The 27250-nt window shown below is 47.3% G+C and overlaps 3 protein-coding genes across 8 annotated transcripts; 1 reads left to right on the top strand and 2 right to left on the bottom strand.

Moving 5' to 3' along the window:
• Positions 1–773: 773 nt before the first annotated feature.
• Positions 774–8245, bottom strand: LOC148687079 (uncharacterized). Of its 2 annotated transcripts, none has more exons than XM_088663511.1 (4): positions 8052–8245; positions 5201–5977; positions 4470–4596; positions 774–3104 (listed from the first exon to the last, which is right to left on the bottom strand). In XM_088663511.1, exons 2-4 carry the CDS (start codon positions 5954–5956, stop codon positions 1684–1686), a joined length of 2304 nt encoding a protein of 767 aa, XP_088519637.1. In that variant the 5' UTR covers positions 5957–5977; positions 8052–8245; the 3' UTR covers positions 774–1683. The 2 variants fall into 2 exon arrangements, with proteins under 2 accessions (XP_088519637.1, XP_088519638.1); XM_088663512.1 differs by having other exon boundaries at positions 5903–5977; positions 8052–8173.
• A 3251-nt stretch (positions 8246–11496) lies between these two features.
• Positions 11497–18131, bottom strand: LOC118080249 (uncharacterized). The gene is made up of 4 exons (XM_060270940.2): positions 18003–18131; positions 15263–15979; positions 13924–14059; positions 11497–13238 (listed from the first exon to the last, which is right to left on the bottom strand). Exons 2-4 carry the CDS (start codon positions 15956–15958, stop codon positions 12172–12174), a joined length of 1899 nt encoding a protein of 632 aa, XP_060126923.2. The 5' UTR covers positions 15959–15979; positions 18003–18131; the 3' UTR covers positions 11497–12171.
• A 108-nt stretch (positions 18132–18239) lies between these two features.
• Positions 18240–26734, top strand: LOC148687078 (uncharacterized). Of its 5 annotated transcripts, none has more exons than XM_088663615.1 (4): positions 18240–18371; positions 19996–20141; positions 23588–23687; positions 23789–26734. In XM_088663615.1, the coding sequence occupies exons 2-4, from the start codon at positions 20034–20036 to the stop codon at positions 24976–24978; spliced, it is 1398 nt and encodes a 465-aa protein (XP_088519741.1). In that variant the 5' UTR covers positions 18240–18371; positions 19996–20033; the 3' UTR covers positions 24979–26734. The 5 variants fall into 5 exon arrangements, with proteins under 5 accessions (XP_088519741.1, XP_088519744.1, XP_088519743.1 ...); XM_088663618.1 differs by having other exon boundaries at positions 18338–18469; XM_088663617.1 differs by lacking the exon at positions 18240–18371 and adding an exon at positions 18493–18631.
• The last annotated feature ends 516 nt before the right edge of the window (positions 26735–27250 follow it).

Below are 27250 nucleotides of genomic sequence, written 5' to 3'. Positions count from 1 at the left end.
GATATGTGTAATTGTTTGAACTGTTTTTCATATCTGTAAACTCTTTTCTATATATTTTAAACTGTTTTGGGATGACTCATGAGAAGCGATTCACACCTGGAACAAATAATAGATAAACGAATAAATCATTAATTGGGCTATTTAAGGATCCACACACAGAATAAATTCCCTACTGTATTAGTATTTCAGTACCTAGCTGCAAACAAGCAATAAAAGCTGTCAGTTCCAGCTTTTGATAGTGGGGGAGCCCTCAGGGTTGCCGCTTAGTTGTGTGCTGTTTGTCTGGGCTGAAGACAAGGCTGGGAAACCTCAGACCCATGTATGAATTGTGGCCCTCCACAAGTCTCTATGGTCCTCGACTCCCTTGCAGGCCACACCATCTTCGAGTGCTTTTGCTTAGCTGAAATGTGTCATTAAGACTGTGGAGATGCCTATAGAATGTAAACAGTGTTTCCGTGCACTCTGGCACTCATCACGGTCCTCCGTGCGCCAGTAGCGGTTTAGTCATGCTGGCCACATGACCCGGAAAACTGTCTGTGGACAAACGCCGGCTCCCTTGGCCTGAAAGTGAGATGAACACTGCAACTCCATAGCTGCCTTTGACTGGACTTAACCGTCCAGGGGTCCTTTACCTTTACTCCCCGGGACTGTTGTTTCTGAAGGGTGCTGACAGTTGTAGTTTATTTTTTTAACCCACAATTTTCAAACTTATTATTTATTTACAAATTTCTTACAATGAATATTTGTTTGAATAAGGAATCCGGAAACTCCAGGACTGACCAAACATCTCACAATTTAATAAGCACATCACAAAGCTGAAGCTGTGGTCAGGTGAGTCACAAGACTTCAGGGGACATAATAAAGTGGAAGCTACAAAAGGAGTGAAAAAGAAATGTGGAATTAACAGTGTGCCTTAAAGAGAAAAAGGCACACTGACCTTAAATGCATTGTGTGCACAAATCCATAAAGGAGGCACACCCATAATAGCATCCCAATGAACTCAAAGACAGTGTGTGGAAGCGGACAAGCTGAAATGTTCAGTTTTCATAAAGGAAAACAAACAATAGAACTTAAAAATCCACAGCTAATATACAGACATGACCCTCCTAGCTAATCCCAGCCTACTAGCTTAGAGCAGGTAAAAAAGAAAGAACAGAAATACATGTATAAAATAGCTATACAGTATTGAAAAAATGACAAGTTCTGAAATGTCCCATTCTGCTACACTGGAACAGCTCTCCCCATGCCACCCCCTGGATAAAATAAATCCACAGAGCTGTGACAATATTGGTGCTAAATGATGCACAAGGGTTTGGGGCCTGTCACGTTTTATTATTATTTTTAGGCACCAATCATGAACGTGTATTTCAGGTGCCAAATCTCACATTTCCGATAGTTCAGAATGTACGTTATCTATTTTCTTCTCGTGAGTCATGAAAATAAGGAAACATCAAGTGACGCTGTCATCCTCTTCAGAAACTGGCACCTTTTCCCTCTGGTGCAGGGATGGGGAACCTGCCGAGAGCTTCTACATGGGGTTCCTCCCGGCCTCACAAATCCATTATTATTTTATTATTTTAACACACTAAAACCAGAACCTTTGGCTCTCACTGTTATACGTGACTGAGGCAGACTTGTATTGAAAAGGACACAGGCCTGACAGCATCTCCCCTTTGTTCGGGCCTAGCAAGGCTGCCCTCCCGGTTGAACGCTACCGGGTTTGGCAAGTGCCGGGCTAAACACAACGCTTTCCGCGATGGCCGAGCGCTTCCCCCTGTGGACTTTTTTGTGCTTTGTGAGGTCCGAGCTCGAAATGAAGCACTTCCCACACTCAAAGCATGCATAGGGCTTCTCCCCGGTGTGGGTCCTCTGGTGCGTAATGAGGGACGACTTCCGATTGAAGCATTTGCCACAATCCGAGCACTTGTGCGGCTTCTCCCCTGTGTGGATGATGTTGTGGTTCAGGAGGTTGGAGCTGGTGCTGAAGCTCTTTCCGCACTGGAAGCACTGGTAGAGGTTCTCGCCCGTGTGGGTCCTCTTGTGCGTGATGAGGGGCGCTTTCGCATTAAAGCTCTTCCCGCAGTCGGAGCATGTGTAGGGCTTCTCGCCCGTGTGAGTCCTCTCGTGGATGATGAGGTGCGTCCTCTGGCTGAAGCTCTGCCCGCAGTAGGAGCACTTGTAGGGCCTCTCCCCTGTGTGCACCCGCTTGTGCATCATCAGGTTCGTCCTGGTGCCAAAGCCTTTCCCGCACTCCGAGCACTCGTAGGGTTTCTCTCCCGTGTGGATCCTCTTGTGCGCGATGAGCGAGGCGATCTGGTTGAAGCTGCGGCCGCACTCCGAGCAGTGGTACGGCTTCTCGCCCGTGTGCACCCTCTTGTGCCGCAGGAGCTGAGAGCTGTTGCCGAAGCTCTTCCCGCACTCGGGGCACTCGTACGGCTTCTCCCCCGTGTGGGTCCTCTCGTGCGTGATGAGGGACGACTTCCAGTGGAAGCACTTGCCGCACTCGGAGCACTTGTGCGGCTTCTCCCCCGTGTGCACGATGTTGTGGTAGATCAGGTTGGAGCTGGTGGTGAAGCACTTCCCGCACTCAGAGCACACATAGGGCTTCTCGCCCGTGTGCGTCCCCTTGTGCTTCAGGAGGGCAGCCTTGGTGCCGAAGCTCTTGCCGCACTCCGAGCACGGGTAAGGTTTCGCTCCAGCTATGGAGGTCCCCTGGTGTGGAGCAAGAGACACTCCATTCTTGAAGGTCTTCCCACACCGGGGACATATGTAAAACTCTTCCTCCGTTTGTGATTTCTGGTTCGTGGGGAGGTCACAGACCTCGCAGAGATTTCCACACTCGGTGCACTTCTTTTTGCTCCTGACCATCCCTTTGTTAGCTGTGCTTTCGTGAGGGCTTCCATTACCTCCTTCACAAAGCAAGGCCTTCTCTGCTTCCTTCCCGGGATAGTTTCCCTGGAGACTTCTTGGTTCTGGCTGACCCTCAGGCACTGCCTCTCCCTCAACATGAAATGGGGGGAAATCCTCTTTGGCTCTTCCCAACGATGTCTCATTGAGTTTCACAGGTTGTGGATCTCCCTCTTTTGTCTCCATTTGATCCTCACCTGGCAGAATAAAGGGAGTCTCATGAGTCACAGTGCATCATAATGAAACAGTCTGCAACAACCAGCTATGCTCCAGGTGTTTTAGGACTACAACTCCCAACAGCAACTGTGTTGGGGGGGGGGCTGATAGGAGTCATAGTCCAAAATATATGGAGGGCACCTGGTTGAGGAAGGCTGTATCAGAAAGCCAATATGGTATAGTTCTTAAGAGTGTCAGACCTGGACTGGGGAGATCTAAGTTCATCATGAAGCTCAAGGGGAGACTTTGAGCCAGTCATTTATTTTCAGTCTGATCTACCTAATATGGTAGTTATGATTGGTTTTTTTTAAAGAGCTTTATTTCTCATTAAAACATTCCAAATCATAACAAACAAACACAGAACAAATCATATCAAAACATATGAAATAATATCATATCATATCCAACTCCAAATACAAAGAAACAAAAAGAACAAAAAGAAGTAACAAAAATCAAGAAATACAAAAAAGAAAAGGAGAAAAAGAAAAAGAAAAAATCCCCTTCCACCTATTCACCCTACACCCCCCCACACACCCTTTGTGACTTCCAGCCTGTTCTCTATTTCGGTTTCGGTTTCCAAATTCTTTTGTATACCTTTTTATGTCTTTTATTCCTCAATTTTTAATCTTTTTGAGTCCTTCACCTGTCTGCTAAGAGGTTGGCATTTTCCACATTTTTTTTCTTATATTCATTAAAAATTTTCCCAATCCTTATTAATTTTCTGCACTGGAATCCCCTTGGTTTCTCCTATTTTGTTCGCCAAATTTTGATAATTTATTAGTTTAATTTGCCAATCCTCTAATTTTGGAATTTCATCACTTTTCCATCTTTTTGCGATAAGAAGCCTAGCGGATGTAGTCGCATACATTATTAAGCATTTATCTTTTTCCTTGATTTCCTTGATTTCCTCAGCAGAAACAATTCTGGGGTTTTTTTGAAAGAGTATTTCAACATTTTTTTTCAATTCTATATAGATCTTCTCCCAATATGTTTTAATATTTTTACATTGCCACCAAATATGAATATATGAGCCTGCCTCTTCATGACACCTCCAACAAGTACTGTCGCTCCCTTTATATATTTTCGCCAATTTCGCGGGGGCGATTGTTTTTTAAGTGGGAGAGAGGAAGAGGGAAAACTGCAGTGGAACAGATTCCCACAAGAGGCGGTGGACTCTCCTTCCTTGGAAGTTTTTAAACAGAGACTGGATGGCCATCTATCATGGATGCTTTAACTGAGATGCATTGCAGGGGGTTGGACTAGAAGACCCTTGGGGTCTCTTCAAAATTTGAAGATTCTATTATTCTATTATTCTAACAGTAACTGCTTCAGGCTCAAGCACTTACCCAGCAAGGTGGCCTCCTGATTGCTCCTTTGCTCGGCATCTGAGGCAAAATGCAGCTTTGCCAGGTCTGACATATCTTGTGCCGACACTGTGGTGTCATCAGCCATGTCTTCCAGAGGCTCTGACATCTGGAATGGAAATGTGAGAACAGTTTTAAGATGCAAAGAGAATCTGACCCGGGGGGGGGGGGGAGGACCCAGATATCCCAGTGAAGTGAGTTTCTCTACCCATCACTACCCAAGCAGTGCTGGATACAAAAAGCAGCAACTGCACACCAAGCACCGGTCTATCACAGAGAGACAGGGTTTGTAGTGCCTTGGCCTCTCCAATACCAAATAAAGCACCTTAAACATGTCCATATTTCACTGGACGCAAAAAGCCTCTCCCTTTCATTCTGAACAGAGAATAGGTGCAAAGAGCTTCTGGCTGATTATCCACTGGTGCAAGTGGTTTAAGGGTGTGCATGCCCATTTTTTGGGGGGGGGCATCTTTTCTTCTGCTCTTTTAGATGTGGCAGCCATTCTGTATTACGCTATAACCCCAAATGGAAGGCATTTTGTTATGCTATGCACCCGGCAGCAGCCATTTTGTGACTGGTGCCCACGACGCGTTCTTAAATTTCCAAATATGCCTGCTGGCCCCCACAAAAGGTTGGTGACATCTGGGCTGACCTGAGCCCTTCTAGATCACAATTCCAACCCCCCCTTGAGGAAAAAGCAGCCCAACACAGACATTCCAAGGTAGCCTGTAGCTCTCCCTCTCCCTGGCTCTTTTGGCAGGAGTGCTTGGTGGGCATCCCTCCGCCTCTGGCTGCCTCATTAGGAAGTCCTCTGCCAGGGCCACTGCTTCAGAACAGGTCTCTGGGCTGCTCTCCCGGACCCAGCTCTGCATCGCCAGAGGCAGGATGGCCAGGAACTGCTCCAGGATCACCAGCTCCAGAATCTGCTCCTTGGTGTGTCTCTCCGGTCTCAGCCACTGGCGGCAAAGCTCCCAGAGTTGGTTGAAGGCCTCTCGCGGCCCCTCAGGCTCCTGGTAGCAGAACTGCCTGAACCGCTGACACAGTGTCTCGGAGCTGAGGGCCTCCCCATCCAGAACCTCTTCCTTCACTTTCACAGCAAAGTCCAGGCTTTCGTAGGCCTTGTGGGTTTCATCACCAGGACCTGCCGCGGTTTGGGTTGCGAATTCCCGGCTAGGCCAGCGGCAAACCTCAGCTGCTCTGGAGGCCGGGGTTTCTTTGGCACCAGGCCCTGACCAGGGGCGAAAGTTTTTCCATCTGGAATGAGGGGGCTGTGATGCGCCCAGGAACTCTGACCACTGGGCTCCCCAGCCTTGTTGCAGCAACCCCTCTTCTAGTTCCTGCTTAACGCCTTGCGGTGGGGCCTGAGTCACAGACTTGGTGGTGCTCTCCCCTTGGACATCATGGGCTCTTCCTACCTCCTCCAATCTCCTCCCAGCTTGCTTGGGTCCTGCAAGGTCTTGTTCCTCCATGATGAAATCTTGGCAGCAGCTCTGGAAAAGAAATCCAGTCTCAAAATGAAGTGGGGCAGTGCAATATTGAGAAAAAACAACACCCACGAACAATTATAGCGGACCGTTGTAGTGTACCTAAAATAGCAGGGGAGAGGCGCCCCAGGCCTTAATGAGGCTGGAGATGGGTATGTGAGTTTACTTAAAAATTAATGTACTGTATAAAGGTAAAATTTGACACTCATAAGGTAGCACAGAAAGGAATGCAGCCCTCAAGCTGAAAGACTTTCCCCACCTCTGCTAAATCTCTCCCTCAAAGTAGCATTGAGCTAATCATAAAGATGTTCTGATATACTACAGAGTTTAGTATGGTCCTATGTCTGAGGCTCCAATACTTTGGCCACCTGATGAGAAGATAAGACTCCGTGGAAAAGACCCTGATGTTGGGAAAGATTGAGGGACTAGGAGAAGGGGACGACAGAGGACGAGATGGTTGGACAGTGTTCTCGAAGCTACGAACATGTGCCTGGTGTGCTCTGGTCCATGGGGTCACGAAGAGTCGGACATGACTAAACAACTAAACAACAACAAAACACACATATACATCCTGGGGGTGGGGGGCAAAAAACCGACTAAACAACAACAACAAATGTCTGGAGTGTGCCACTTGAGACTGTGGGCGAGGCCTCACATCAGGGAATGCTCACTCTTACAAGAACAAATAAGCACATCCCTGCACACAGAAAGCTAGTGCATCAGGGATAAGCGTTCTAGCCTTGCCTTCTCACTGACATATTAGCTTTCTAGGTAAAGGTAAAGGGCCCCTGACCATCAGGTCCAGTCGTGTCCGACTCTGGGGTTGCGGCGCTCATCTTGCTCTATAGGCCGAGGGAGCCAGCGTTTGTCCGCAGACAGTTTCCGGGTCAAGTGGCCAGCATGACAAAGCTGCTTCTGGCGAACCAGAGCAGCAAACGGAAACGCCGTTTACCTTCCCACCGGAGCGGTCCCTATTTATCTACTTGCACTTTGATGTGCTTTTGAACTGCTAGGTGGGCAGGAGCTGGGACCGAGCAACGGGAGCTCACCCCGTTGCAGGGATTCGAACCACCAACCTTCTGATCAGCAAGCCCTAGACTCTGTGGTTTAACCCACAGTGCCACCTGGGTCCCTCATTAGCTTTCTAAGTGCAGGTATTTTTTTTATTTGTTGAATAGCTGAGGTCTGAAGTGCTTGGGGCTCCCTTGATTTTATTCTCGCAACCACATTGCAAGATGGGGTAAGGTGAGAAAGAGAGGGGGCGAGAAAATGGATGGCCTCAAGATACCCAGAGAACTTCATGGCCGGTCAGGGGTACAAACTCAGCTCATAAACTCAAAGGTTTAGTTGCCACAAAAGTGTGCTTCACATGTTCTTGCGGACAAATCAGAAAGGCAAACTAAAGGTCAGAGATGATGATGGGAGTTGAGAGTTCAGCAACACCCAGCGAGCCACTACTTCCCCATCCTAAGGCTTTAAACACCAGACAAAGCACGCAACTCCCTCGTGCCAAAGATTCCCGGGAACCATAGTTTTCCCTTGCAGGTTATTCCCAGCATCTAAAACTACTGTTCCCATGATTCTTTGGAGGAAGTCGTGTGCTTCAAAGGCATGGTGCGTTTGCAAACTAGCCAAGTTAGGAGCAGGACAATGGTTTGGCTTGTTTAAAGGAAACGTCCCTATTGCCTTCTGCTCTCCAACCGCTGAGCTACACGCACAGAGACCCTAAAAGGACTCTTGCCTTCTCTCCACCCCACCCCACCACCACCCACTCCGCCACCTATTCAATCGCCCTGAATTTTTTTTGTTGTTGTTTGTTTAAAACAACAACAACAAATATTTCCTTCCACTGCTCCTAGTTTGGACAAGGCGGCGGCTGCGGTCGTGGATAAGCTGCAAAGGCGGACTATAGAGGGATGGCTTCTCTAGTCTATTTGCATTTATGCAAAATGGGAAGGTGGGAAAGCCCACTACCTGTCCCCCAAATTTCCTGATGCTGCCTGTTCCCAAATTGGCTTCCTCTTTTCCATTGGAGATTCACCTCCCTCCCCCCCCAAAAAAACCTCGCTTCTTAACTCACTTCTCCAGTTATGCTGCGGCTGCGGCAATCTGTACTCCAAAATGCAAACAATATATATATGTATATATTTTTTAAAATGCATGCAAAAGGCTGTTTCTTCTTCCCATACAGCCAGGGGAGGGGGGCGGGCAGGAAGAAGAATGCATTTGCAGCTTCAAATGAATTCCCTTTTTCTGGTCCTGTCTAGGAGTCACAGCTCTGTGACTTTAACCCCTTGAAGCCCCTGCAACACGAGGGGGACGAATGGGCGGAAGATGCCGCACAGAATGCAAATAGTTGGAGGGTGGTAAGCGGGGGCGGGGAGGGGATTCCTGGTTTCCGAAAGGTGCTGAGGATGCATCTATCTGGAACCCATGTCTTCTTCAGCCCTAGAAGAAGACTGTTTTCAGGCAGGTTACCTGCTGCTGTGTTATTTAACCACAAGAAAGTATTGTAACACTTTAAAAGATTCTCCCGAAGAACCTTGGGAACCGTAGTTTGTTAAGGGCGCTGGGAATTCTAGCTCTGAGGGGTGGACTACAGTTCCCAGGATTCTTTGGGAGTGGTCAAGTCTTTAAGATGTATGGTCACCTAAGGTCCCCTCCATATGTCCTTTTCCTTGTGCATTTGTGCTCATGATGCTATCAGGGTTGTTTCAATACTGTTTACATGTGCAAACATTTTGGGCTAGACACACTGCTTCGTTTCCAATCTGTGCATGTACCCAGTGCTTTTTTGCTGGGGGTATGCAGGGGTACGCATACCCTTAAAGTTTGGCCTTATTGAGGGACATTATTTCAATATGAGCAGGAAAATGAGAGTACCCCTAAACCCAATTTTTTAAGAAAAAAAAAGCACGGCATGTACCATAGCTTCCTGCTGAATTCTTCTAACTTTTCATATGTAATAGGAATTTATACTCCCAAAAGAGGGGTCTCAGCCTCTTAAGGAGGACTGCACCCCGTGCAGAAGCACTTTGGTTTTAGGCTCCTTTCGGTCCGGGGGGGGGGGAAATAACAAAGACCACACCAGGATTTGGGAAAAAGCAAAGTCTGATCTTTATTGAAAATGACAGTGAACTGCTGCAGCAGGGTCCCCCTCGCATATAAGACTTTTATACAGGGGCAGAGCAAGCGGGGGCGGGGGGGGTGGTCCACCCCGGGCACCGCCCTGGAGGGGGTGTCACTCGGGGCCACGCCCCCTCACCTCACCTCTGCACAACAGCCTTGGGGAGGGGGAACAAAAACAAAAAAAACTGCAGGCGCACCGGCCGAATGATTGGGTGCCGCGCGGGTGCCTGCTGGAGGGGGGTGGCACTCGGGGCTGTGCCCCCACCCCATGATCAGCTTCTGAGCCTGGGTGCTCTGTTTAGGCTCCATTTAGAAGTCGGGGGGCGCAATCCCCTCTACCTAGCACGCATGTGCAGCGGGATGCTGCGCATGCGTACAATGTAAAGGGGATCGCACCCCCCACGACTTCAAAACGGAGCCTAAATGGAGCACCCAGGCTCCGTTTTGAATTCATGGGGGGGGGTTTGAGATCCCCCTCTAGGTAGCGACCCCGCACCCATCCCCCCAGGGGCATGGCAATTTGCCGCCCCGGGTGTCGCGGTGCCTCGCTGCGTCCCTGCTTTTATACACTTCGGTTTACATGTAAGTCAATGGTAAGCCAAGTATTCTTGTACTACCTCCTTACTTGTTCTGAGCTGTGTTTCCCCTGCTGAATCATCTGCTCCATATTCTTCAGGTCGGGCATTGTTTTCTTTTTTGGAGAAGAATGAGGCAAAGAAGGCATTGAGGAGTTCTGCCCTTCCTCTGTCCCCTGTTCGCATTTCACCATCTTCTCCTGTAAGGGACCCCACTGTTTCCTTGTTTTTCCTTTTGCTACGGACATACCCATAAAAGCCATTTTTGTTGCTCTTAACCTCTCTAGCAAGCCTGAGTTCATTCTGTGCTTTAGCTTTTCTGACTTTGTCTCTGCTGGGCATCCTGTGGGGTAGTTGTGGAGACGGTGGGTGACTATGGCTAGGAAGGGGGACGCCGCTGCCTCTCCCTACGGTGAGGCGAAGGGTGCTCGGGTGACAGCGGGAGCAAGCAGCGGCGGCAATGGCAACGCAGTGCGGGCAGAGGGGTGGGCACTGCAACGCAGCCCAGTCCGGGCTGGCTCCTCCTGGCCTGTCCTCCTGGCCCGTCCTCTTTCTCTCTCTGGGCTTCCGCGAAGGCATCGAAGCGCTTCTGTGGCTGCATCCCAGTTGCGTACGCTCTGATGCCTCCGCAGAGGCCGGGCCTTCGCGCCAGGCCTTCACAGAGGCATCGGAGCATCAGCGACTGGGACGCAGCCACGGAAGCGCTCCGATGGCTTTGCGGAGGCCCAGAGCGAAGGCCTGGCCTCCATGAAGGCATCGGAGCGCTTCCGTGGCTGCGTCCCAGTCGTGGACGCTCGGATGCCTCCGCGGAGGCCCGGAGAAAGAGGATGGGCCCAGAGGACGGGCCAGGAGGAGCCGGCCCGGACTGGGCTGCATCACGGCGCCCGCCCCTCACTCTGCCCGTGCTACGTTGCCATTGCCGCTACCGCTGCTTGCTCCCGCCGCCACCCAAGCACCCCTCGCCTCACTCACTGTAAGGAGAGGCAGCTGCGTCCCCTTCCCCTGCTCTCCGCGAAGGCATCGGAGCGCTTCCATGGCTGCGGCCCAGTCGCTGATGCTCCGATGCCTCTGCGGAGGCCTCCGTAGGCCTCGGAAACCTCGGGTTACTTACTTCCGGGTTACGATTGTTTGTAAACCTGAAAATTCGTAACCCAAGGTGTTCGCAACCCGAGGTTCCATTGTACCTTGGACCTCCTACAGTTGAGTAATGGTTAATATATACAGGATGTGATAATTTCTGTCCTCCTCTCAGGTCTTAACCGACAGGTAAGAGGGTAAGTTTGTCTGACAAATTAGTTTCTCTTTTGTAACCCTTAAATGATTCCTATTAATGTTCTCCACCACCACCACAGTGTAATGTTTACCTATAGTCTGGTCAGTAAATTGATAGCAGTTCAGAAAATGAGATAGAATAAACTGCATTTATTAGTTGTGTCTTCTGTTTCTTTCTTATTAAAGCACCACTCAAAGAGTAGACCTTCTATGGAGCTTAAATATTGAGGTGGACCTTAACTTTATTTGTTGTTGGCACTAAGGGGCAAATCTGATTATTTTTTATGTTGATGGTTTCTTGCTTTTTTTGTTGCTTTTGAGGGAAAGCGGGGTGGTTACCTGTTTTATTGCAAGCATAATGCTTTTATATACACTGCGTTTCACACAATTTGTAAAACTGCTCCACACTGAACTTTCCCCCCATTTCCCCAAAATTTCTATTTTTTCGGGGGGGGGGGACATTTTTTCTCATGGCTTCAAAATTTCTGGAAATTTTACCTCTCTTAATTACAATACATACACAGACACACACACACACAAAACAAAGCATTAACTCAAATTCCTCTTTATCAACGATTATTCAAAGTGGCTTACAAATAAAGGTTAAAGACAATAGAAAGCAACTAATAAATGCAAAAATTCATCAGAGGAGCTGGTCTAATGATACAAGACAGGAGCTGGTAAAATGACCCAAATCCCTTCCCAGCAGGAGACACACACAAACAGCCACCCCAACAATAAAAAATTGTGCTACAGGGAGGAATGGATCAACAGCCACCCTCAAATCCCACCTTTTCTACGAGGCCTTTGGCTTAACCCTCTAGTTCCCATGCCCTACTTAGCCTAAAACTAAGGATCATGCAATCAAAACCACCACATATTGCTTCCTTGTTGATCAGCAGAGGCTACTCAGTGCTACACCAACCTCAATTTTTGGCCTGGGGGTTCAATGAGCACAGTGTCTGGCAGAACCTCTTGAGGCAGGGGCATTCTGCACCATGGTGCAGCTGCAAAAAAGGCTCTGTTCTTGACAGAGGTTCGCTGAGCTTTGTTTGACAGTGGTACATAGAGTGGGGCCTTAGATGTTGAAGAGTGTGAGCAGGGCACATAACAGAAGGTGGTGGCCCTTAAGATGCACAGCTCCCAGGCCAGTTAAGGCCAGCGCCTGTGATTTGAACCCCTTTCACTTCATCACAGCCCTGCTCCCTATCCTCAGGCCCACCCTTATGGCTGTTTCTCAGCATGCACTTTCTTATGTTTACGAAGACCCGTGAGACCGCAGAACCTTTTCTCACACTCCAGGCATTTGTACGGCTTCTCCCCTGTGTGGGTCCTCTTATGAGCTTTCAGCAAGGTGCTAGACCGGAAGCTGAGGTCACATTCTGGGCACTTGAAGGGCTTTTCTCCTGTGTGGATTCTCTCGTGTTTAATGAGGTTGGTCCTCCGGCTTAAGCTCTGCCCACAGTAGGAGCACTTATACGGTTTCTCTCCCGTGTGGGTCCTTTTATGAACGTTGAAGACTGAGCTGTTTCTGAAGCTCTCCCCGCAGTCGGTGCATTTGTATGGCTTCTCCCCAGTGTGGGTCCTCTCGTGCACCACAAGGTGCGGCCTTCGGCTGAAGCTCTGGCCGCAGTCGGAGCACTGATACGGCTTCTCTCCCGAATGGATCCGCTTGTGGGTGATGAGCTGGGAGCTGGTGCTGAAGCTCTTGCCGCACTCTGAGCACTGGTACGGCTTCTCTCCCGTGTGGGTCCTCTGGTGGATGACAAGGGTGGCCTTCTGGTTGAAGCTTTTGTCACAGTCGGCACACTTGTAGGGCTTCTCCCCCGTGTGCGTCCTCTCGTGCCTCAGGAGGTTTGAGTGCTGGGAGAACGACCTCCCACAGTTCAGGCATTCGTACGGTTTCTCTCCGGTGTGGGTCCTCTCATGAATCGACAGGTGGGATTTGTTCTGGAAACTCTCCCTGCAGTATGTGCACTTGTATGGCCTCTCCCTCACCTGCTGCTTCTGATTCTCCAGGAGATCAAAGATCTGGCGGATTCCGTGCTGGAAAGTATTCTGGTTCAAGCCCCTGTTGCCTTCCTCACGTTGCCCAGATGGTTTTGCCGCCTTCCTCGGATGCTTGTCCCGGCGATTTTCTTGCCCCTCCTGGCTTCCAGGTCTCTTGTCGACTTCAGGGTCCTGGGAAAAATCCCCCTTGGCTCTTTCTGGGGATACTCCAACCACAACTACTTGCTCAACTGTTTCTTCTTCAAAGATCCCTTCTGCATCTTCCAGTTCGTGCCTGTCATCTGTTGAAATAAATAAGAAAATCAAGAGATGAGAGAGAAGATTCTAAATACCATGATTTAGAATGGGTAAGGTCCTAACTCAATGGCAGAGCACCTGCTCTGAATGCAGAAGATATTAGGAAATAATATTGGGGAACACTGGGCATTAAGAGTGCTAACATAAATCATATACCCCAGTTTCCCAGTGGCCCTTCAAAGTACGCTTCCCGCAGAGTTTATAGAAAAACAAAATATGCAAACAGAAGCTGACTTGGCTAAAATACACCACCAAGAGTTTAAAGACCAACCTAGCATGAAACCCCTGACTAGCAGTACTGTATACCTGTTTGAAGTATACAGAAGAAAAACAAAAGGTTGGCTTTCTTTAACAGAAAAGCAAACTGACTCGGAAGAGACTTTAAACTAAAGATAAACGCTCTCTCTCCCAGCAACTTTACATACCCACATTCCAACCTCTCCAAACCTCCCACCATACTACCACACAAAATGCCTTATATGCATGGAGTAGAGCCCACACCTGTGAGCAATTAAACAGAAATTACCGGCACCTGCTTTTCTTAAACAGACAGTATTGACGTTAGACCGGCTCAAAAGCAACTTTGATTATTCAAGAAACCCAACAGAAGATCCCACGGTCAATCCCCAGCATCACCACCAAAAAGCTTCGTAGGCAAAGGACTCAAACCTAAATCTTGACCCAGCAAGTTGATCTCATCTGCTTCCTCCTTGACCTCTGTGCAAATCTGCATTTCAGCAGTGTCTGAGGAATCCTCCTCTGACGCGGGCGAATGAACAGCCACATCTGTGAAAGGGCCCCATATCTGAAACCAAAGAAGAACGAAAGATTTAGAACTGCAGGTGTTAAATCTATATTATTGGTTTTATTAGTCACTTTAAAAACTTATTAGCCACTTTTACAAAAAGGAACTCAAAGTGACTTACCAAAAGTAGCACATACGTTACCTACATAAAACTAAATCAGTACAGTGGACCCTCGGGTTACCCTTCGGGTAACATCCTCAGGTTGCCAATGCGGCAAACCCGGAAGTGTTTTTGCCGCTCGCGTGTGTGCAGAAGCGCTCTGCGGCGCTGCGTGCGTAGAAGCGATCCTCCGGTTACAAAGATTTGGGGATATGGCCGGGCCTCCGGAACGAATCTCGTTCATAACCAGAGGTGCCACTGTAAAAGCTAAAAAAATAACACCCACTGAGGGAGGCTACATATAATAAAAAGGCTTGGCTGAAGAGAAACATTTTTGCCTGCACCTAAAGAAATGTAGTGATATTGCCAGGCAAATGCATAAGCATTGAGTCACTACTAAGAAGACCCATTCTCACGCGGACACTCTCCACATCTCCCTCTCTGAGGGGGCACATGGAGAAAGGCCTTGGATTATGAAAGCAGGGTCTAGGTTGGTTCATGTGGGGAGAGGTGATCCACACACACACACACTTAAATAATAATAATTAAACACTGATACAATTATTGCCGCATATACAGATATTGCACTGTACTGTTTATCTATGTACAATCAGGCCACACCATTAGCGTTGCCATATGACCGGATTTCCCCTGACATATCCGGAATACTGCAGTCAGCAGCAGTGTCCAAGTGGAAATCGGGAAAATGTATGGGGAAATCTGGACATATGGCAACCCATACTGGCATAGCTCAAAAATGGCATTTTGCCCAAAAAGCTCAACAGCTTTTCTGTCCAGATTTTCAGTTTGAAATATGGCAACCCTACCCACCCATCCACCTGCTTGTTATGCGAAAATTCACTTCTCTTTACACAGAGAGTTATACCAAAGCTTCACTGCACACTCGGGGGCTGATTCAGATATGTGAACAGCTGGAGTTTGTTCAGTATACTTAGTAAAGTGTTATCAAGACTTTTCTCTCTGGACTCAGTCTGTGTTATTGGACTGTGTTGCCGAGAGACATTTCCAGACCAACTTTTCCACACTCATAGACGACCCAAGCTGCCACAACTCCTAGGTCAATTCGCACAAGCTCGGTTCACCTTTTCCTCTGTCCTCTCAGCCTCTTGAGGCTTCAGTAAGAAATCTTCCGCAAGGTCCACTGCTTGGGTGCAGGTCTCCGGGCCCCATTCCCGGACCCAGCACTGCATCTCCAGGGGCAGGACGGTCAGGAACTGCTCCAAGGTCACCAACTCCAGGATCTGCTCCTTGGTGTGCCTCTCGGGCATCAGCCACTGGCGGCAAAGCTCCCGGAGTTGTCTCAAGGCCTCTCGGGGCCCCTCGGTCTCCTGGTAGCCAAAATGCCGGAACCGCAGACATCGTATCTCCAAGCTGAGAGTTTCCTCCTCCAGAATCTCCTCCTTCACTTTTACAAAAGGATCCAGCCTTTGATGGGCCCCGCGGGCTTCTCGACGGGACGCACTCTCTCCTGTTGGCCACCGGCTGGTGTCAATGACAGCCTTGAAGGAGGCCTGGAAGTCATTAGCATCATCCAACCGCGGCTGGGACTGAAAGAGCCGCGAGGGTTTCGATCTTGGACGCATAGACCATTTGGACTTCAGGAACTCCTGCTGCAGAGTTTTCTGGTGGGGCCCCTTGTTTAGTTCATGCTTAATTATTCCCGGGGTTGTCTCAGCTGGAAACTCCCTGGCAGTCCCAGTTTGGACAGCATAGGAGCCTTTTCCTCTCACTTCTGATCTCTTTGCTGGATTGGGTCCTGGCTGGTCCTGCTCCTCCATTTTTATTCCTGGCAGCAGCGTCTGCGGAAAAATAAAATAAAATTGAAAACGAATGAAAAGTTTTGTATGTTTATAGCAGAATCTTGGGATCTTGCTTGGATCCTAAGATAAGTTAGGTCTCCTCCAGACCACCTATTTACTGAACATTCATCCTGATTTGTTTGTGGGGCGGTAATATGACAGCAAGCATTCTCTCTGATTTGCTTGTGTAGTGTTTTTTTATACATCTCCCTGTTAATCATTTGTTCTTTCCACACTATCCGGTGCATTTCCCCTGTCATTTCCCTAACCACTATAAATCTCCCTCTCTTTTTTTATTGCACTAGGACAAGATTGTGCTTTAAGTCACTTTAATTTTGCAAACTAAGGGCCCTTCTACAGTTGAGGTTTGTGTGTGTTCTGCAACAGGTCAATGATGCAAAAATAGCAGCCATATGTATCATATGTATTCTTTTCTAAAATCTTATTTTCAGTATTTTTTTGCAAGTATACCAAAAAGAAAGAAAAAGATAATAAACCATTGCTGACACCAATGATAAACATAGTCCATCAGTCCTAACCTAAACACATAGATGAATAGAAGCAGTCCATATACCCAAGGTATCTAAAAGACATAAACTATTATAAGCCATGCGTTTTGTCTCTTTGTAGTTACAGAATCTCTCTCAAATCTGTCCTGCATTCATGGAGTTAACCTCGCTCGTCTTATCAGTAACTTTCCCACTTCCCTTGTAATCAGCTCCCCTTTCAGAGTGAATTTTATCCAGGCATCCCCAAACTTCGGCCCTCCGGATGTTTTGGATTACAATTCCCATTTTCCCCGACCACTGGTCCTGTTAGCTAGGGATCATGGGAATTGTAGGCCAAACATCTGGAGGGCCACAGTTTGGGGATGCCTGACAGTCTAGTATGTCATGAGCCTTGGACTCTCCCTCCCACAGCTGCACACTTCCCTTTGTGTATTAGCCAAGGGAGGACAGGGTGTGAGCAAACATCAGCATCTCAGAACAGAATCATTTTCTAATTGTTTAATGGGAGTATTTGCATAATCATTGGTGACAGGCGACTTCACAGAAGAGCCACACAAAAGTTGAAATGCATCTTCTGAAATGACAGGACATCGGAAGCCACCAATGGCCCATCTAGCTCAGTATTGTCTATAGCAGGAGTGGGAAGCCTCAGGCCGCAGGGCCAAATACCCTCCTGTCTGGCCCTTGGGTCTCTCCCCTAGGCCACACCCTCTCTCCAAGTTGCATACATCAACCCTGTCCATGACCTTCATAGGTGCTTTCTGCCTGGCAGGAATGTGGTCTTTGACAGTGGAGAAAAAAACAGTCATCCATGTCCTTAGTGCTGATGATAGCCTTAACACACCCCCAGCAAAAAAAACCATTGAATTTGCCAAATCCTCTTTTGAATCCATCTTCTTTAACCAGGCATTTGGTTGATCTGATTTACATCCTATGCCCTTTTAAAATGTGATGGGGGGGGGGAATAATGGGTTTCTGTTTTTATTTTTATTAGGTATTTTGCGGTTTTATATCTTGATTTTATTCTGTGAACTGCCCTGAGACCCCCGGGTATAGGGTAGTATATAAATTATATTATTATAACTCGGTGCCCATCACTATTTCTTGCAGCAGTGAACCCCACAGTTCAATAATATGCTGCATAGAGAAGCCCTTCCTTTTGTCTGCCCTGCATCTGTCACCCCTCAGCTTCACCGCTTGGCCCCGAGTTCTGGTTTCATGAAAGGCGGACCAAAGCCGTGCCTAATTTTATGCACCCCTTTCCCGGCTCTCCATTTACTCCCTCCGCGCGCCCCCCCCCCCACAAATGCTGCACCCTTTCATCACTGCGGAACTGCTCCAACCCCCTTGGATGCTTCCTGGCTGCCCTTTTCTGAGCCTTTCCCAGCTTTTCTCAGCAGAAGGCCCCCGGGAGAGCTGCTTGCAGGGCAGACGCTGAGCAGAAACAGGCAAAGAGCCCTAAGGAAGCGTCTCCATTAACTTCTCGCTCTCCCCTCCGCCATCTCCCAACTCACCTTTGCGGGCAACCTCGGCTAATCTCCAATTCCGATGCCCAACTCCGGACCATCGAGACGCCTAGGAACAGGAAGCGCGGAGCATTCTTACGCTTCCGGGTCTTGTCTAGGCAACCGGTTGCCGTTTCCTTAACCCAGGCATCTCCAAACTGCGACCATCCAGATTTTTGGCCTACAACTCCCATGATCCCTAGCTAAGAGGATCAGTGGTCAGGGATGATGGGAATTGTAGTCCAAAACATCTGGAGGGCCGAAGTTTGGGGATGCCTGCCTTAACCCTCTGAGGAATGTCACCCTGCGGAGATGCGAAAGGGAGAAGGCGGCCGAGGGACGCCGGTGCAACGCTACGCTGTGGAAACATTTTTCTTGGTGTGCATTGAGACAAGAAGTGCTCTCTGCACGTGCCCGTAAATGGGGGCGTGGCAGGCTGGGACTGTTGCAAGCGTGGATTTATGCTCCCCTTTTTTGTATGCAATTTGTCGTTGTAATGGTTAATGTGTGTTTATAATTGCATGCATTTTCTATCGCTATAACCCGCCCTGGGCAATGCCCTCTTTCCGCGATAATGAGACCTCAAGGGTTAAATCAGCAGAGCTGCATTTTTACAGAGAGGCCTAGGAGAGCTACCGGTACCTATCGCCTTTTCCTGTAGCTAATAGGAAACTCGGTTGTTTGTGGGGCTTCCTTCCCCTTCGTGGGTTTTTTAAAATAGATATATTTATATATATAGCTAGCCTCTGGGCAATTTGGACTGCAGAGATTTCTTGAAAAGGAGGTCGCATCACCAAGGCGGCAGCTGGCTGGTGCAGGGAAAGAGAAAGAGGTGCGTTGATGGAGGTAGAGGAGGAAAGGGGCGGTTGGGGAAAAGGAGAAGCTCTCCCTGCAGGGGAGGCATTTGAAATGGCACAGGAAAAGCGAGACCCGGCAGTGCAAAGGGGGAAACTGCTAACAGCACCCTGATCTCCTTCCCCGCCTGCCTGCCTGCCTGCCTGCCTGCCACCAGAATGCAAACTGAAGAGGGAGAAGGGGACTAGATCCCCAGCTCTGAAACAAAAGGGTTTTTCATCCCAACTGCATTATCCTCACCGAAATTAACAGGCTAGCTCTTAGTAGAAGTAACTCTGGGATGCCATCCCTAGTTGGTATTTGGCTTCATAATAAATTCAACAATGAATTCTGCATCATTCATATATATAGAGAGAGGTCTTTATGGATTTAGCATCCTTGCATGTAGTGTGCCCTATTTATTTTGCAGGGCTTGGCTCCTATGCTTCAAACAGAAGCTTGTTCTGGAGCAGGGGTCCGGGGGCTGGATGTGGCCCAATTGCCTTCTAAATCCGGCCCGCGGACAGTCCAGGAATCAGCATGTTTTTACATGAGTAGAATATGTCCTTTTATTTAAAATGCATCTCTGGGTTATTTGTGGGGCCTGCCTGGTGTTTTTACATGAGGAGAATGTGTCCTTTTATTTAAAATGCATCTCTAGGTTATTTGTGGGGCATAGGAATTATTTCATATTTTTTTCCAAAATATAGTCCGGCCCCCCACAAGGTCTGAGTGACAGTGGACTGGCCCCCTGCTGAAAAAGTTTGCTGACCCTTGTTCTGGAGAATATCGTATAGTGAAGGAGGCTGGAGAGCCTGGCACCCTCTTCCAGGTCATCCCCAGCAAGCAAAACCAGGGATGATGGGAGTTGTAGTCTGGCAATATCTGGAGGGCCATAGCTATGCAAGTCTTGATCTATACATACTGTATGTATTTATTTGTTTAAATGTTTGTAGACAGTCCACACATATAAAATATCAAGGTGGTGCACAACAGGTACTATAAAACCTAAGATCCCATGAAAACACTGCTAAATGATTGTAAATATGTCTTTGCCATATATATAGCTTGCATTTCATTTGCGGTTTTGTATGACGCTGCCCGTCAGTTTTTGACAAAGGGCACTCTGGAAATAAAAGAAAGAAACAATTTCACCTGCTTGTTTCAGAACGCTTTTGAGTGACACTGCAGCAATTTTTCTGCGAAATGGAGAACTGGGTTCGGGATCGAGGGCCAGAGATCTGTGCTCAGGTTGTGGCCCTGGCAGAGGATTTCCTACTGAGGCAGCAGGAGAATGAGAGATGGGGCGTGCAGGTGAGAGGGAAGGAATTCACTCCATGCATGCTTGTCTCACACCTGCATTGCTGTTTCTGAAGTGTTGGGGGGGGGGTTCTGTCAGGGTCCCAACAAGATTGGTGGGGGTTTTTGGGTGGGGAGGGGGGGGCAAGTGTATTCTGTAATATGTCATTGGACTTAACCACAATGTATATTTATAGCACTTTTATACTATACTGTCAGGGTTTTCCCTAAAGACTCCTGGGAATTGTAGTTTGTTAAGGCAGGGGCAACCCAGTTGGATGGGCGGTGTATAAGTAATAAATTACTGTACCGTATTGTTATAAGGGTGTTGAGAATTGTTAGGAGAAACCCCTCTGATCCCCCTCACAGAACTACAATTTCCAGAATTCCTTTGGAGAAAGGATTGATTGTAAAAGCTCTTGAAATCTGTAGTGTGGGTATGCCCATTGATGCAAAAATAGTGTATTAGTGTCGGATTCATACTGGGCCATCCATTGTTCTGCTTTATAAACTGTTCTGTGATCCTTCCACAATGTTACTGCATTATTGCTGTGTGGAGCGGGACTCTTGCACTGTAAAAAGTGGGACCCAGAAACCCACACTGGGACATATGTGGTATAAAAACTTACAGGAGTTCAGCAGGAAGCTTCAGGACATGCACTGATTGGAAACGAAGAAGCATGCCTGCCCCCAAACTTTCACAGTACTGTATTGAAACCGGGAATGTGTGTGACTGCCCTAAGACCATAATGAGTGCAAGTCGTCATGAATGCGGAATAAAAGTGACGTCTGGTCCCCACCCCACCCCCCGGCATTTTAAACAGTGATGTAATGATAATTTTTGAAATTCAGGGGCTCATCATAGCATCATAGAATCTTAGAGTTGGAAAGGACCCAAGGGTCGTCTAGTCCAACCCCCTGCAAATCAGGAATCTCAGCTAAAGCATCCATGACAGATGGCCATCCAACCTCTGCTTAAAAACCTCCAAGGAATGAGAGTCCACCACCTCTTGTGGGAGTCTGTTCCACTGCTAAACAGCTCTTACTGTCAGAAACTTTTTACAAATGTTTAGCCAGAATCTCCTTTCTTCTAACCTGAAACCATTGGTTTGAATCCTACCTTCCAGAGCAGGAGAAAAAAGGTGGTTTCATCTTCTAAGCAACAGCCCTTGAGATATTTGAAGATGGCTATCATATGTCCTCTCAGTCTCCTCTTTTTCAGGCCAAACACATCCAACTTCTTCAAGCACTTCTCGTAAGGCTTAGTTTCCAGACCCTTGATAATCTTGGTTGCCCTCCTCTGCACACATTCCAGTTTGTCAACATCTTTCTTAAATTGTGGTGCCCAGAATTGGACACAGTACTCCCAAGTGTGATCTGACTAAGGAAGAATAGAGTGGTACTATTACTTCCCTTGATCTGGACACTATACTTCTGTTGATGCAGCCTAGAGTAGCATTAGCTTTTTTTGCTGCTGCATCACACTGTTGGCTCATGTTAAGCTTGTGGTCCACCAAGATCCCTAGATCCTTTTCACATGTACTGCTAGTAAGCCAGGTGTCCCCCATTCTATATTTGTTCATCTGGTTCTTCCTGCCTAAGTGTAGAACCTTACATTTGTCCCGATTGAAATTCATTTCTTAGCTTATGCCCAGTTCTCCAATCTGTTACGGTCATTTCGAATTCTGATTCTGTCTTCTGCAGCATTAGCTACCCCTTCCAGTTTTGTGTCATCTGCAAATTTGATGAGTATAACCCTTAATTCCTTCATCCAAGTCATTTATAAAGATGGTGAACAACAACGGGCCCAGGACAGAACCATGTGGCACCCCACTTGTCACTTGTCATTTTCAGAATGAGGAGGAACCATTAATGGGTACTCTTTAGGTTCGGTCAGTCAACCAGCTACAAATCCACCTAACAGTTACCTCGTTCAACCTACATTTTACCAGCTTCTTTGCGAGAATATCATGGGGGACTTTGTCAGAAGCCTAACTGAAATCAAGATAAACTATGTCCACAGTATTTCCCTGATCCACCAACTATGTAATTACATCAAAAAAGAAATCAGATTTGTCTGGCAAGAACAACCATCATGATAGTTCCCTTAACTATGTCCCCCACAAGAGAGCCCAAAGCTATTCCTCCAAGGAAAGACCAAAATGCAAGCAAGGACCCCCCAAAAATATATCCCCCCCCCAAACAACAAAATACCCCCGAAACTCTCAATTCTTAGAAAGTAAAATTTTAAAATGAAGAGGGGCAGTGGGCCTTGGTAGGAGCCAATGTGGTATCAGCGGATGCCATAACGCGCCTTGGAGATCTCAGTTCCAAAATATTGGAAACAGCTGGAACAGATGGATTAATATCTAAGATTTGACTAAAACCCCTCTGTTTCTACATGAGAATAGCCCTGCTGGATCAGAGAAAAGTTCTACTCAGTAGAGCATCCTGTTTCCTCTCGTGGTCAACCACACCATACTTTTTGTTGCTTTGAAGCTGCAGGATTCGGAGACTGATATACTGCCCCTGAAGCTGGAGGTTCCATATACCTAAGAGCAGCAGCCATGTTTGTCCCTACTGAAAAATACGACCCATCCCACTTTTCAGTTTTGTATTTTGATTCATACTGTCGAAACAAAATAAAAAAATTCCTTCCAGCAGCACCTTAAAGACCAACTAAGTTTTTTATTTTGGTATGAGCTTTCGTGTGCATGAACACTTCTTCAGATACCTTCATATCTTCATATTTTCTTCAGATATCTTCATACTGTGATAGCATTAGGTGGAAGAAGTATATCATTTGGGGTTATGATTATTCATGTAAAAAGTTGCCTTAAAAAAATACAGACACATGAGAGACACCTTTCTTTTTCTAAGCCTTTCTGCTCCTTTCTGACTCATGTTTCTTTTTTAAAAAAAATTATTTATCAATATTAAACCAATACAATTTATCCATACTACAATCAACTACATTATTTTTCCCTCCCCCTCCCCTCCCCTCCCCTCTTTCCCGGACTTCCCTCAGCTCCCTTATCTGATTTATTTTTACATATTGTTTCTGCATGTTTTAAAATTGTACATCTCATTTCTCTAATTGTTCACATTGTTCTAATAAAAAAGTTGTGCATGTTTATTCAAATCCTGCCAACGAACGTAAGTCTCTCTGTTGCTTCTTCAAATAATTTGTAAATAGTTCCCCTTCTTTATTGAATTCCCGATTGTCCTTTTCACGTAGTTTATATGTTAATTTTGCAAGTTCTGCATAGTTCATCAATTTCTCTTGCCATTGTTCTTTCTTTGGTATTTCTTCCTTCTTCCACCCTTGTGCTAACAATACTCTTGCCGCACTGGTAGCATACATAAATAAATTCTTGATTTTCTTCGGTATATCTTGCCCTAATATTCCTAATAAAAATGCTTCTGGTTTCTGACTCATGTTTCTTAATATTTAACTGCAGGTGTTGGCCACAGACCTTTCTGATACTGAGCTGCCTCCCTCAGACACTGAGCAGGAGCAGAGCTTAAAGCAGAAAGAAGATGAGGACGCGGTTTCACTCGGTAAGGATTTCTTTAATTCCATACCTGAAGGTTTCATTAGCTGCAACACCATAAAACTCAAGGGTTGGATTCATCACTTCAAGGTTTTCTGCTTCTCTCAGCAGATGATGGAAAGGTGAGTGAGATTGAGGAGGACGACAACCTTGTGCATGAAGATTCTGAGGCAGACGGCGCATCTCTTGGAGGAGACAACTGGGACATCCTTGAGACAGGAGAAACATCTGGAAGCCGCCAGGGCTCGGATGGGCACAAGAAACAGAAGGACATCCCTATTCCTCCTCATGACCAGGGCCACTGGGATCTAAAAGAGCCCAGGATCCGGGCAAGGATCTACAACTATGGTGTGTTGAAGATGTGCATGGACTGTGGGAAAACCTTCAAGCAGAGCTCGAGCTTGTACAGGCACCGGAGACTTCACACTGGAGAGAAACCGTACGGCTGCCCAGAGTGCGGCAAGAGCTTCAGCCGGAAGTCCCACCTCATTGCACACGAGAGAACCCACACAGGAGAGAAGCCCTACGACTGTGTAGAGTGCGGCAAGAGCTTCAGCCGGAAGTCCCACCTAATCACGCATGAGAGGATCCACACAGGGGAGAAGCCGTACAAATGTGGGGAGTGCGGAAAATGCTTCAGCCAGAGTTCAGCCCTCGTGGCGCATGAGAGGTCCCACACCGGTGAGAAACCGTTCACCTGCCTGGACTGCGGGAAGAACTTCCACCGGAGGTCGGGCCTTTCAGCGCACGAGAGGACCCACACGGGAGAGAGGCCATACAAATGCACAGAATGTGGGAAGAGTTTCAGCCAGAGCTCGGGCCTTTTGGCCCATGAGAGGACCCATACTGGAGAGAAGCCGTACCGGTGCAGCGAGTGCGGGAAAAGCTTCTGTGAACGCACAGCTCTCGTTAGACATTTGAGAACCCACACGGGGGAGAAACCATACACGTGCGCAGAGTGTGGGAAGAGCTTCAGCCAGAGCTCGGGTCTCCTGGCACACGAGCGCACCCACACAGGGGAGAAACCGTACAAATGCTCAGACTGTGGGAAGAGCTTTGGGCACCGCTCTGACCTTCTACGACATCAGAGAATCCTCAAAAGAGGGAAGCCATATAAATGCTCCGAGTGTGGGAAATGTTTTGGCCGGGGCTCCGATCTCCTCCAGCACCAGCAAATCCACACAGGGGAGAAGCCATATAAATGCTCCCACTGTGGAAAGTGTTTTAGCTGGCGGTCAAACCTTATTAAGCATGAGAGAATCCACACGAAGGTGAAAACTTACAAATGCACAGCCTGAGTGCAACGTCTCCTGTCCTAGGACATTAAAGAATCCACACAGGCAGGTTGTGGTACTAAAGGCTCCAGCTGTGGAAATCGGCTGCAGGCAGAAAGTGTTCCTGGGGCTGAATGTCAATAAATGTGGTTTTTTTTGGGGGGGGGTCTAACGGAAAGGGGGAGAAGAAGAGAAACCCTCATTGGAGGAGCAGCTTCAGCACTGGGTTGTGCGTTATTAGAAGAAAGAGAATCTGTGCTGGAGAAAGGAATGTATCCTTTGCTAACCTGGAATTTCCCATCTATATCTCCCAATGGTGTAATTTCCAAAGAGTCTGGTAGTTTCTGGAAATGGTAGTAGAATTGTAAAACTGGTAGTAATTGTCAGTACCTTCGCCCCCAGCTCTCAAAATTCTGTTCCAAGTCCTAGTCTAGAAATGTTCTTGATACAACATATTTTAATAAGAAAGGTAGGAAAATTCCACTACTATATACCTATACACCCACCCACACCCACACCTCCTTTTCTTGTTGACTGCAATCCTTTTCAGTCCCAAATTGCTTAGGATATTGTTTCCTGAGGTAGAATTCAGTATGCTTCAAAACATCCAAACAGTAGCTTGATGTGAAGAAGTGTATTGGCAGGCGGGGGAAATGGGCGAGAGATTTGGGAACCAGGACCATTCTGGATGTGGAAATGGATGGAGTGTTTAAGATCAGTTGTGATAACACTGGAAAACCCAAGGGGTTGGACAACCCCAGCAGAGTGGCTGTTCAAGACTTTATGCCTAGCCCTCGGAACAGCGCACTTGTTAGAGAACCTGCTCTTCATTTTCCTTGAATGTTTTTGCCTGTCCTTGAATTCATGCTTGCCTAGAGCTTTCCAAACTGTGTGTAGCGAGTGTGTTGGCTGCAGTGTGTAGGTGTTTCACACAAACGCTCCTTGGCCCCTCCAGAGGCTGGAAAGGGGTTAGTTCAGTTTCACTAGCAAATCGGAGTTAAACTAACCCTTTTCCAGCCTCTGGAAAATATATAAATATTTTCAAATATATAAAAGGATGTCATATAGAGGAGGGAGAAAGATTGTTTTCTGCTGCTCCAGAGAAGCGGACACGGAGCAATGGATTCAAACTACAAGAAAGAAGATTCCACCTAAACATTAGGAAGAACTTCCTGACAGTAAGAGCTGTTCGGCAGTGGAATTTGCTACCAAGAAGTGTGGTGGAGTCTCCTTCTTTGGAGGTCTTTAAGCAGAGGCTTGACAGGCATATGTCAGGAATGCTTTGATGGTGTTTCCTGCTAGGCAGGGGGTTGGACTGGATGGCCCTTGTGGTCTCTTCCAACTCTATGATTCTATGGAGGGGCCAAGGAGCATTCATATGAAACACCTATACACTGCAGCCAACACACTCGCTACACACAGTTTGGAAAGCTCTGCTGTGTAGTGAAGGAGTGTGGAGATCATCACGACCCAGAAAAGCCAGGGATGATGGGATCTTTAAACTGACAACATCTGGAGAACCGTAGCTAACCAATCTCTAGTCTATACATTTATTAAAAATGATTATAAACAGTTCACACATCAGATTTCAAGGTGGTGCAGAGCAGGTACAATAAAAAATAAGATCCCATAAAAACACTACAAAATAATCCTAAATATGCCTTTTTCATTGTTGCTTGAACTTCATTCACGCTTTTGTATGATGCTGCCCCTGTAAGCTTTTGACAACGGGCACTTTGGGAATAAAATAAATGAATAAATTCACCTGCTTGTTTCAGAACCTTTTTGAGTGACGCCACACTGATTTCTCTGGGAAATGGACAACTGGGATCATGATCAAAGGCTGGAATCTGTTCTCAGGTTGTGGCCGTGGCAGAGGATTTACTGCTGAGGCAGCGGGAGAATGAGAGATGGGGAGCTGAGGTGAGAGGGCTCATCCTGTTAATCAGAGGGCTCCTAGGTATGTGGGGACAGGAACAGGGTGTTATCCTGCTTGTAGAATTCCCTCTCCTTGGATGCTTGTCTTGCACCAACATTGCTGTTTCTGAAGTATGAGGATGAAAAATCTTGTTCAAGATTGGTAGATTTCTTTTTGGTGGGGATCACGTGTATTTTGTAGTATGTCATTGGACACCCACACAATACAGTAACTGGGTTTGTGTTATGACTGCCCCGATACCATAATGAGTGCATATTGTCTTGAATGCAGGGTAAAATGATGTCTGGTGGGGCCCTCCAGTATTTTTAACACTGAGCAATGTAGTGGTACATTTTCAAATGCAGGGGCTCATCATGG

The sequence above is a fragment of the Zootoca vivipara genome, chromosome 2 (genome assembly GCF_965207765.1).
Source record: "Zootoca vivipara chromosome 2, rZooViv2.hap1.1, whole genome shotgun sequence".
NCBI classification, from domain to species: Eukaryota; Metazoa; Chordata; class Lepidosauria; order Squamata; family Lacertidae; genus Zootoca; species Zootoca vivipara.
This window is presented reverse-complemented; position numbering and strand designations above follow the sequence as displayed.

What these genes read in the sequence shown, in the direction of transcription:
- LOC148687079 (XM_088663511.1), bottom strand. Translation starts at nt 5,956, where the DNA reads ATGGAGGAACAAGACCTTGCAGGACCCAAGCAAGCTGGGAGGAGATTG. An exon ending in GCTACAGGCTACCTTGGAAT is followed by an intron (nt 4,597 to 5,200) that starts GTCTGTGTTGGG and finishes TTTCCATTCCAG; the next exon opens with ATGTCAGAGCCTCTGGAAGA. An exon ending in TCAGGAGGCCACCTTGCTGG is followed by an intron (nt 3,105 to 4,469) that starts GTAAGTGCTTGA and finishes TTATTCTGCCAG; the next exon opens with GTGAGGATCAAATGGAGACA.
- LOC118080249 (XM_060270940.2), bottom strand. Translation starts at nt 15,958, where the DNA reads ATGGAGGAGCAGGACCAGCCAGGACCCAATCCAGCAAAGAGATCAGAA. An exon ending in CTGAGAGGACAGAGGAAAAG is followed by an intron (nt 14,060 to 15,262) that starts GTGAACCGAGCT and finishes CTTTGGTTTCAG; the next exon opens with ATATGGGGCCCTTTCACAGA. An exon ending in CTTGCTGGGTCAAGATTTAG is followed by an intron (nt 13,239 to 13,923) that starts GTTTGAGTCCTT and finishes TTATTTCAACAG; the next exon opens with ATGACAGGCACGAACTGGAA.
- LOC148687078 (XM_088663615.1), top strand. Translation starts at nt 20,034, where the DNA reads ATGGAGAACTGGGTTCGGGATCGAGGGCCAGAGATCTGTGCTCAGGTT. An exon ending in ATGAGAGATGGGGCGTGCAG is followed by an intron (nt 20,142 to 23,587) that starts GTGAGAGGGAAG and finishes ATTTAACTGCAG; the next exon opens with GTGTTGGCCACAGACCTTTC. An exon ending in TGAGGACGCGGTTTCACTCG is followed by an intron (nt 23,688 to 23,788) that starts GTAAGGATTTCT and finishes TGCTTCTCTCAG; the next exon opens with CAGATGATGGAAAGGTGAGT.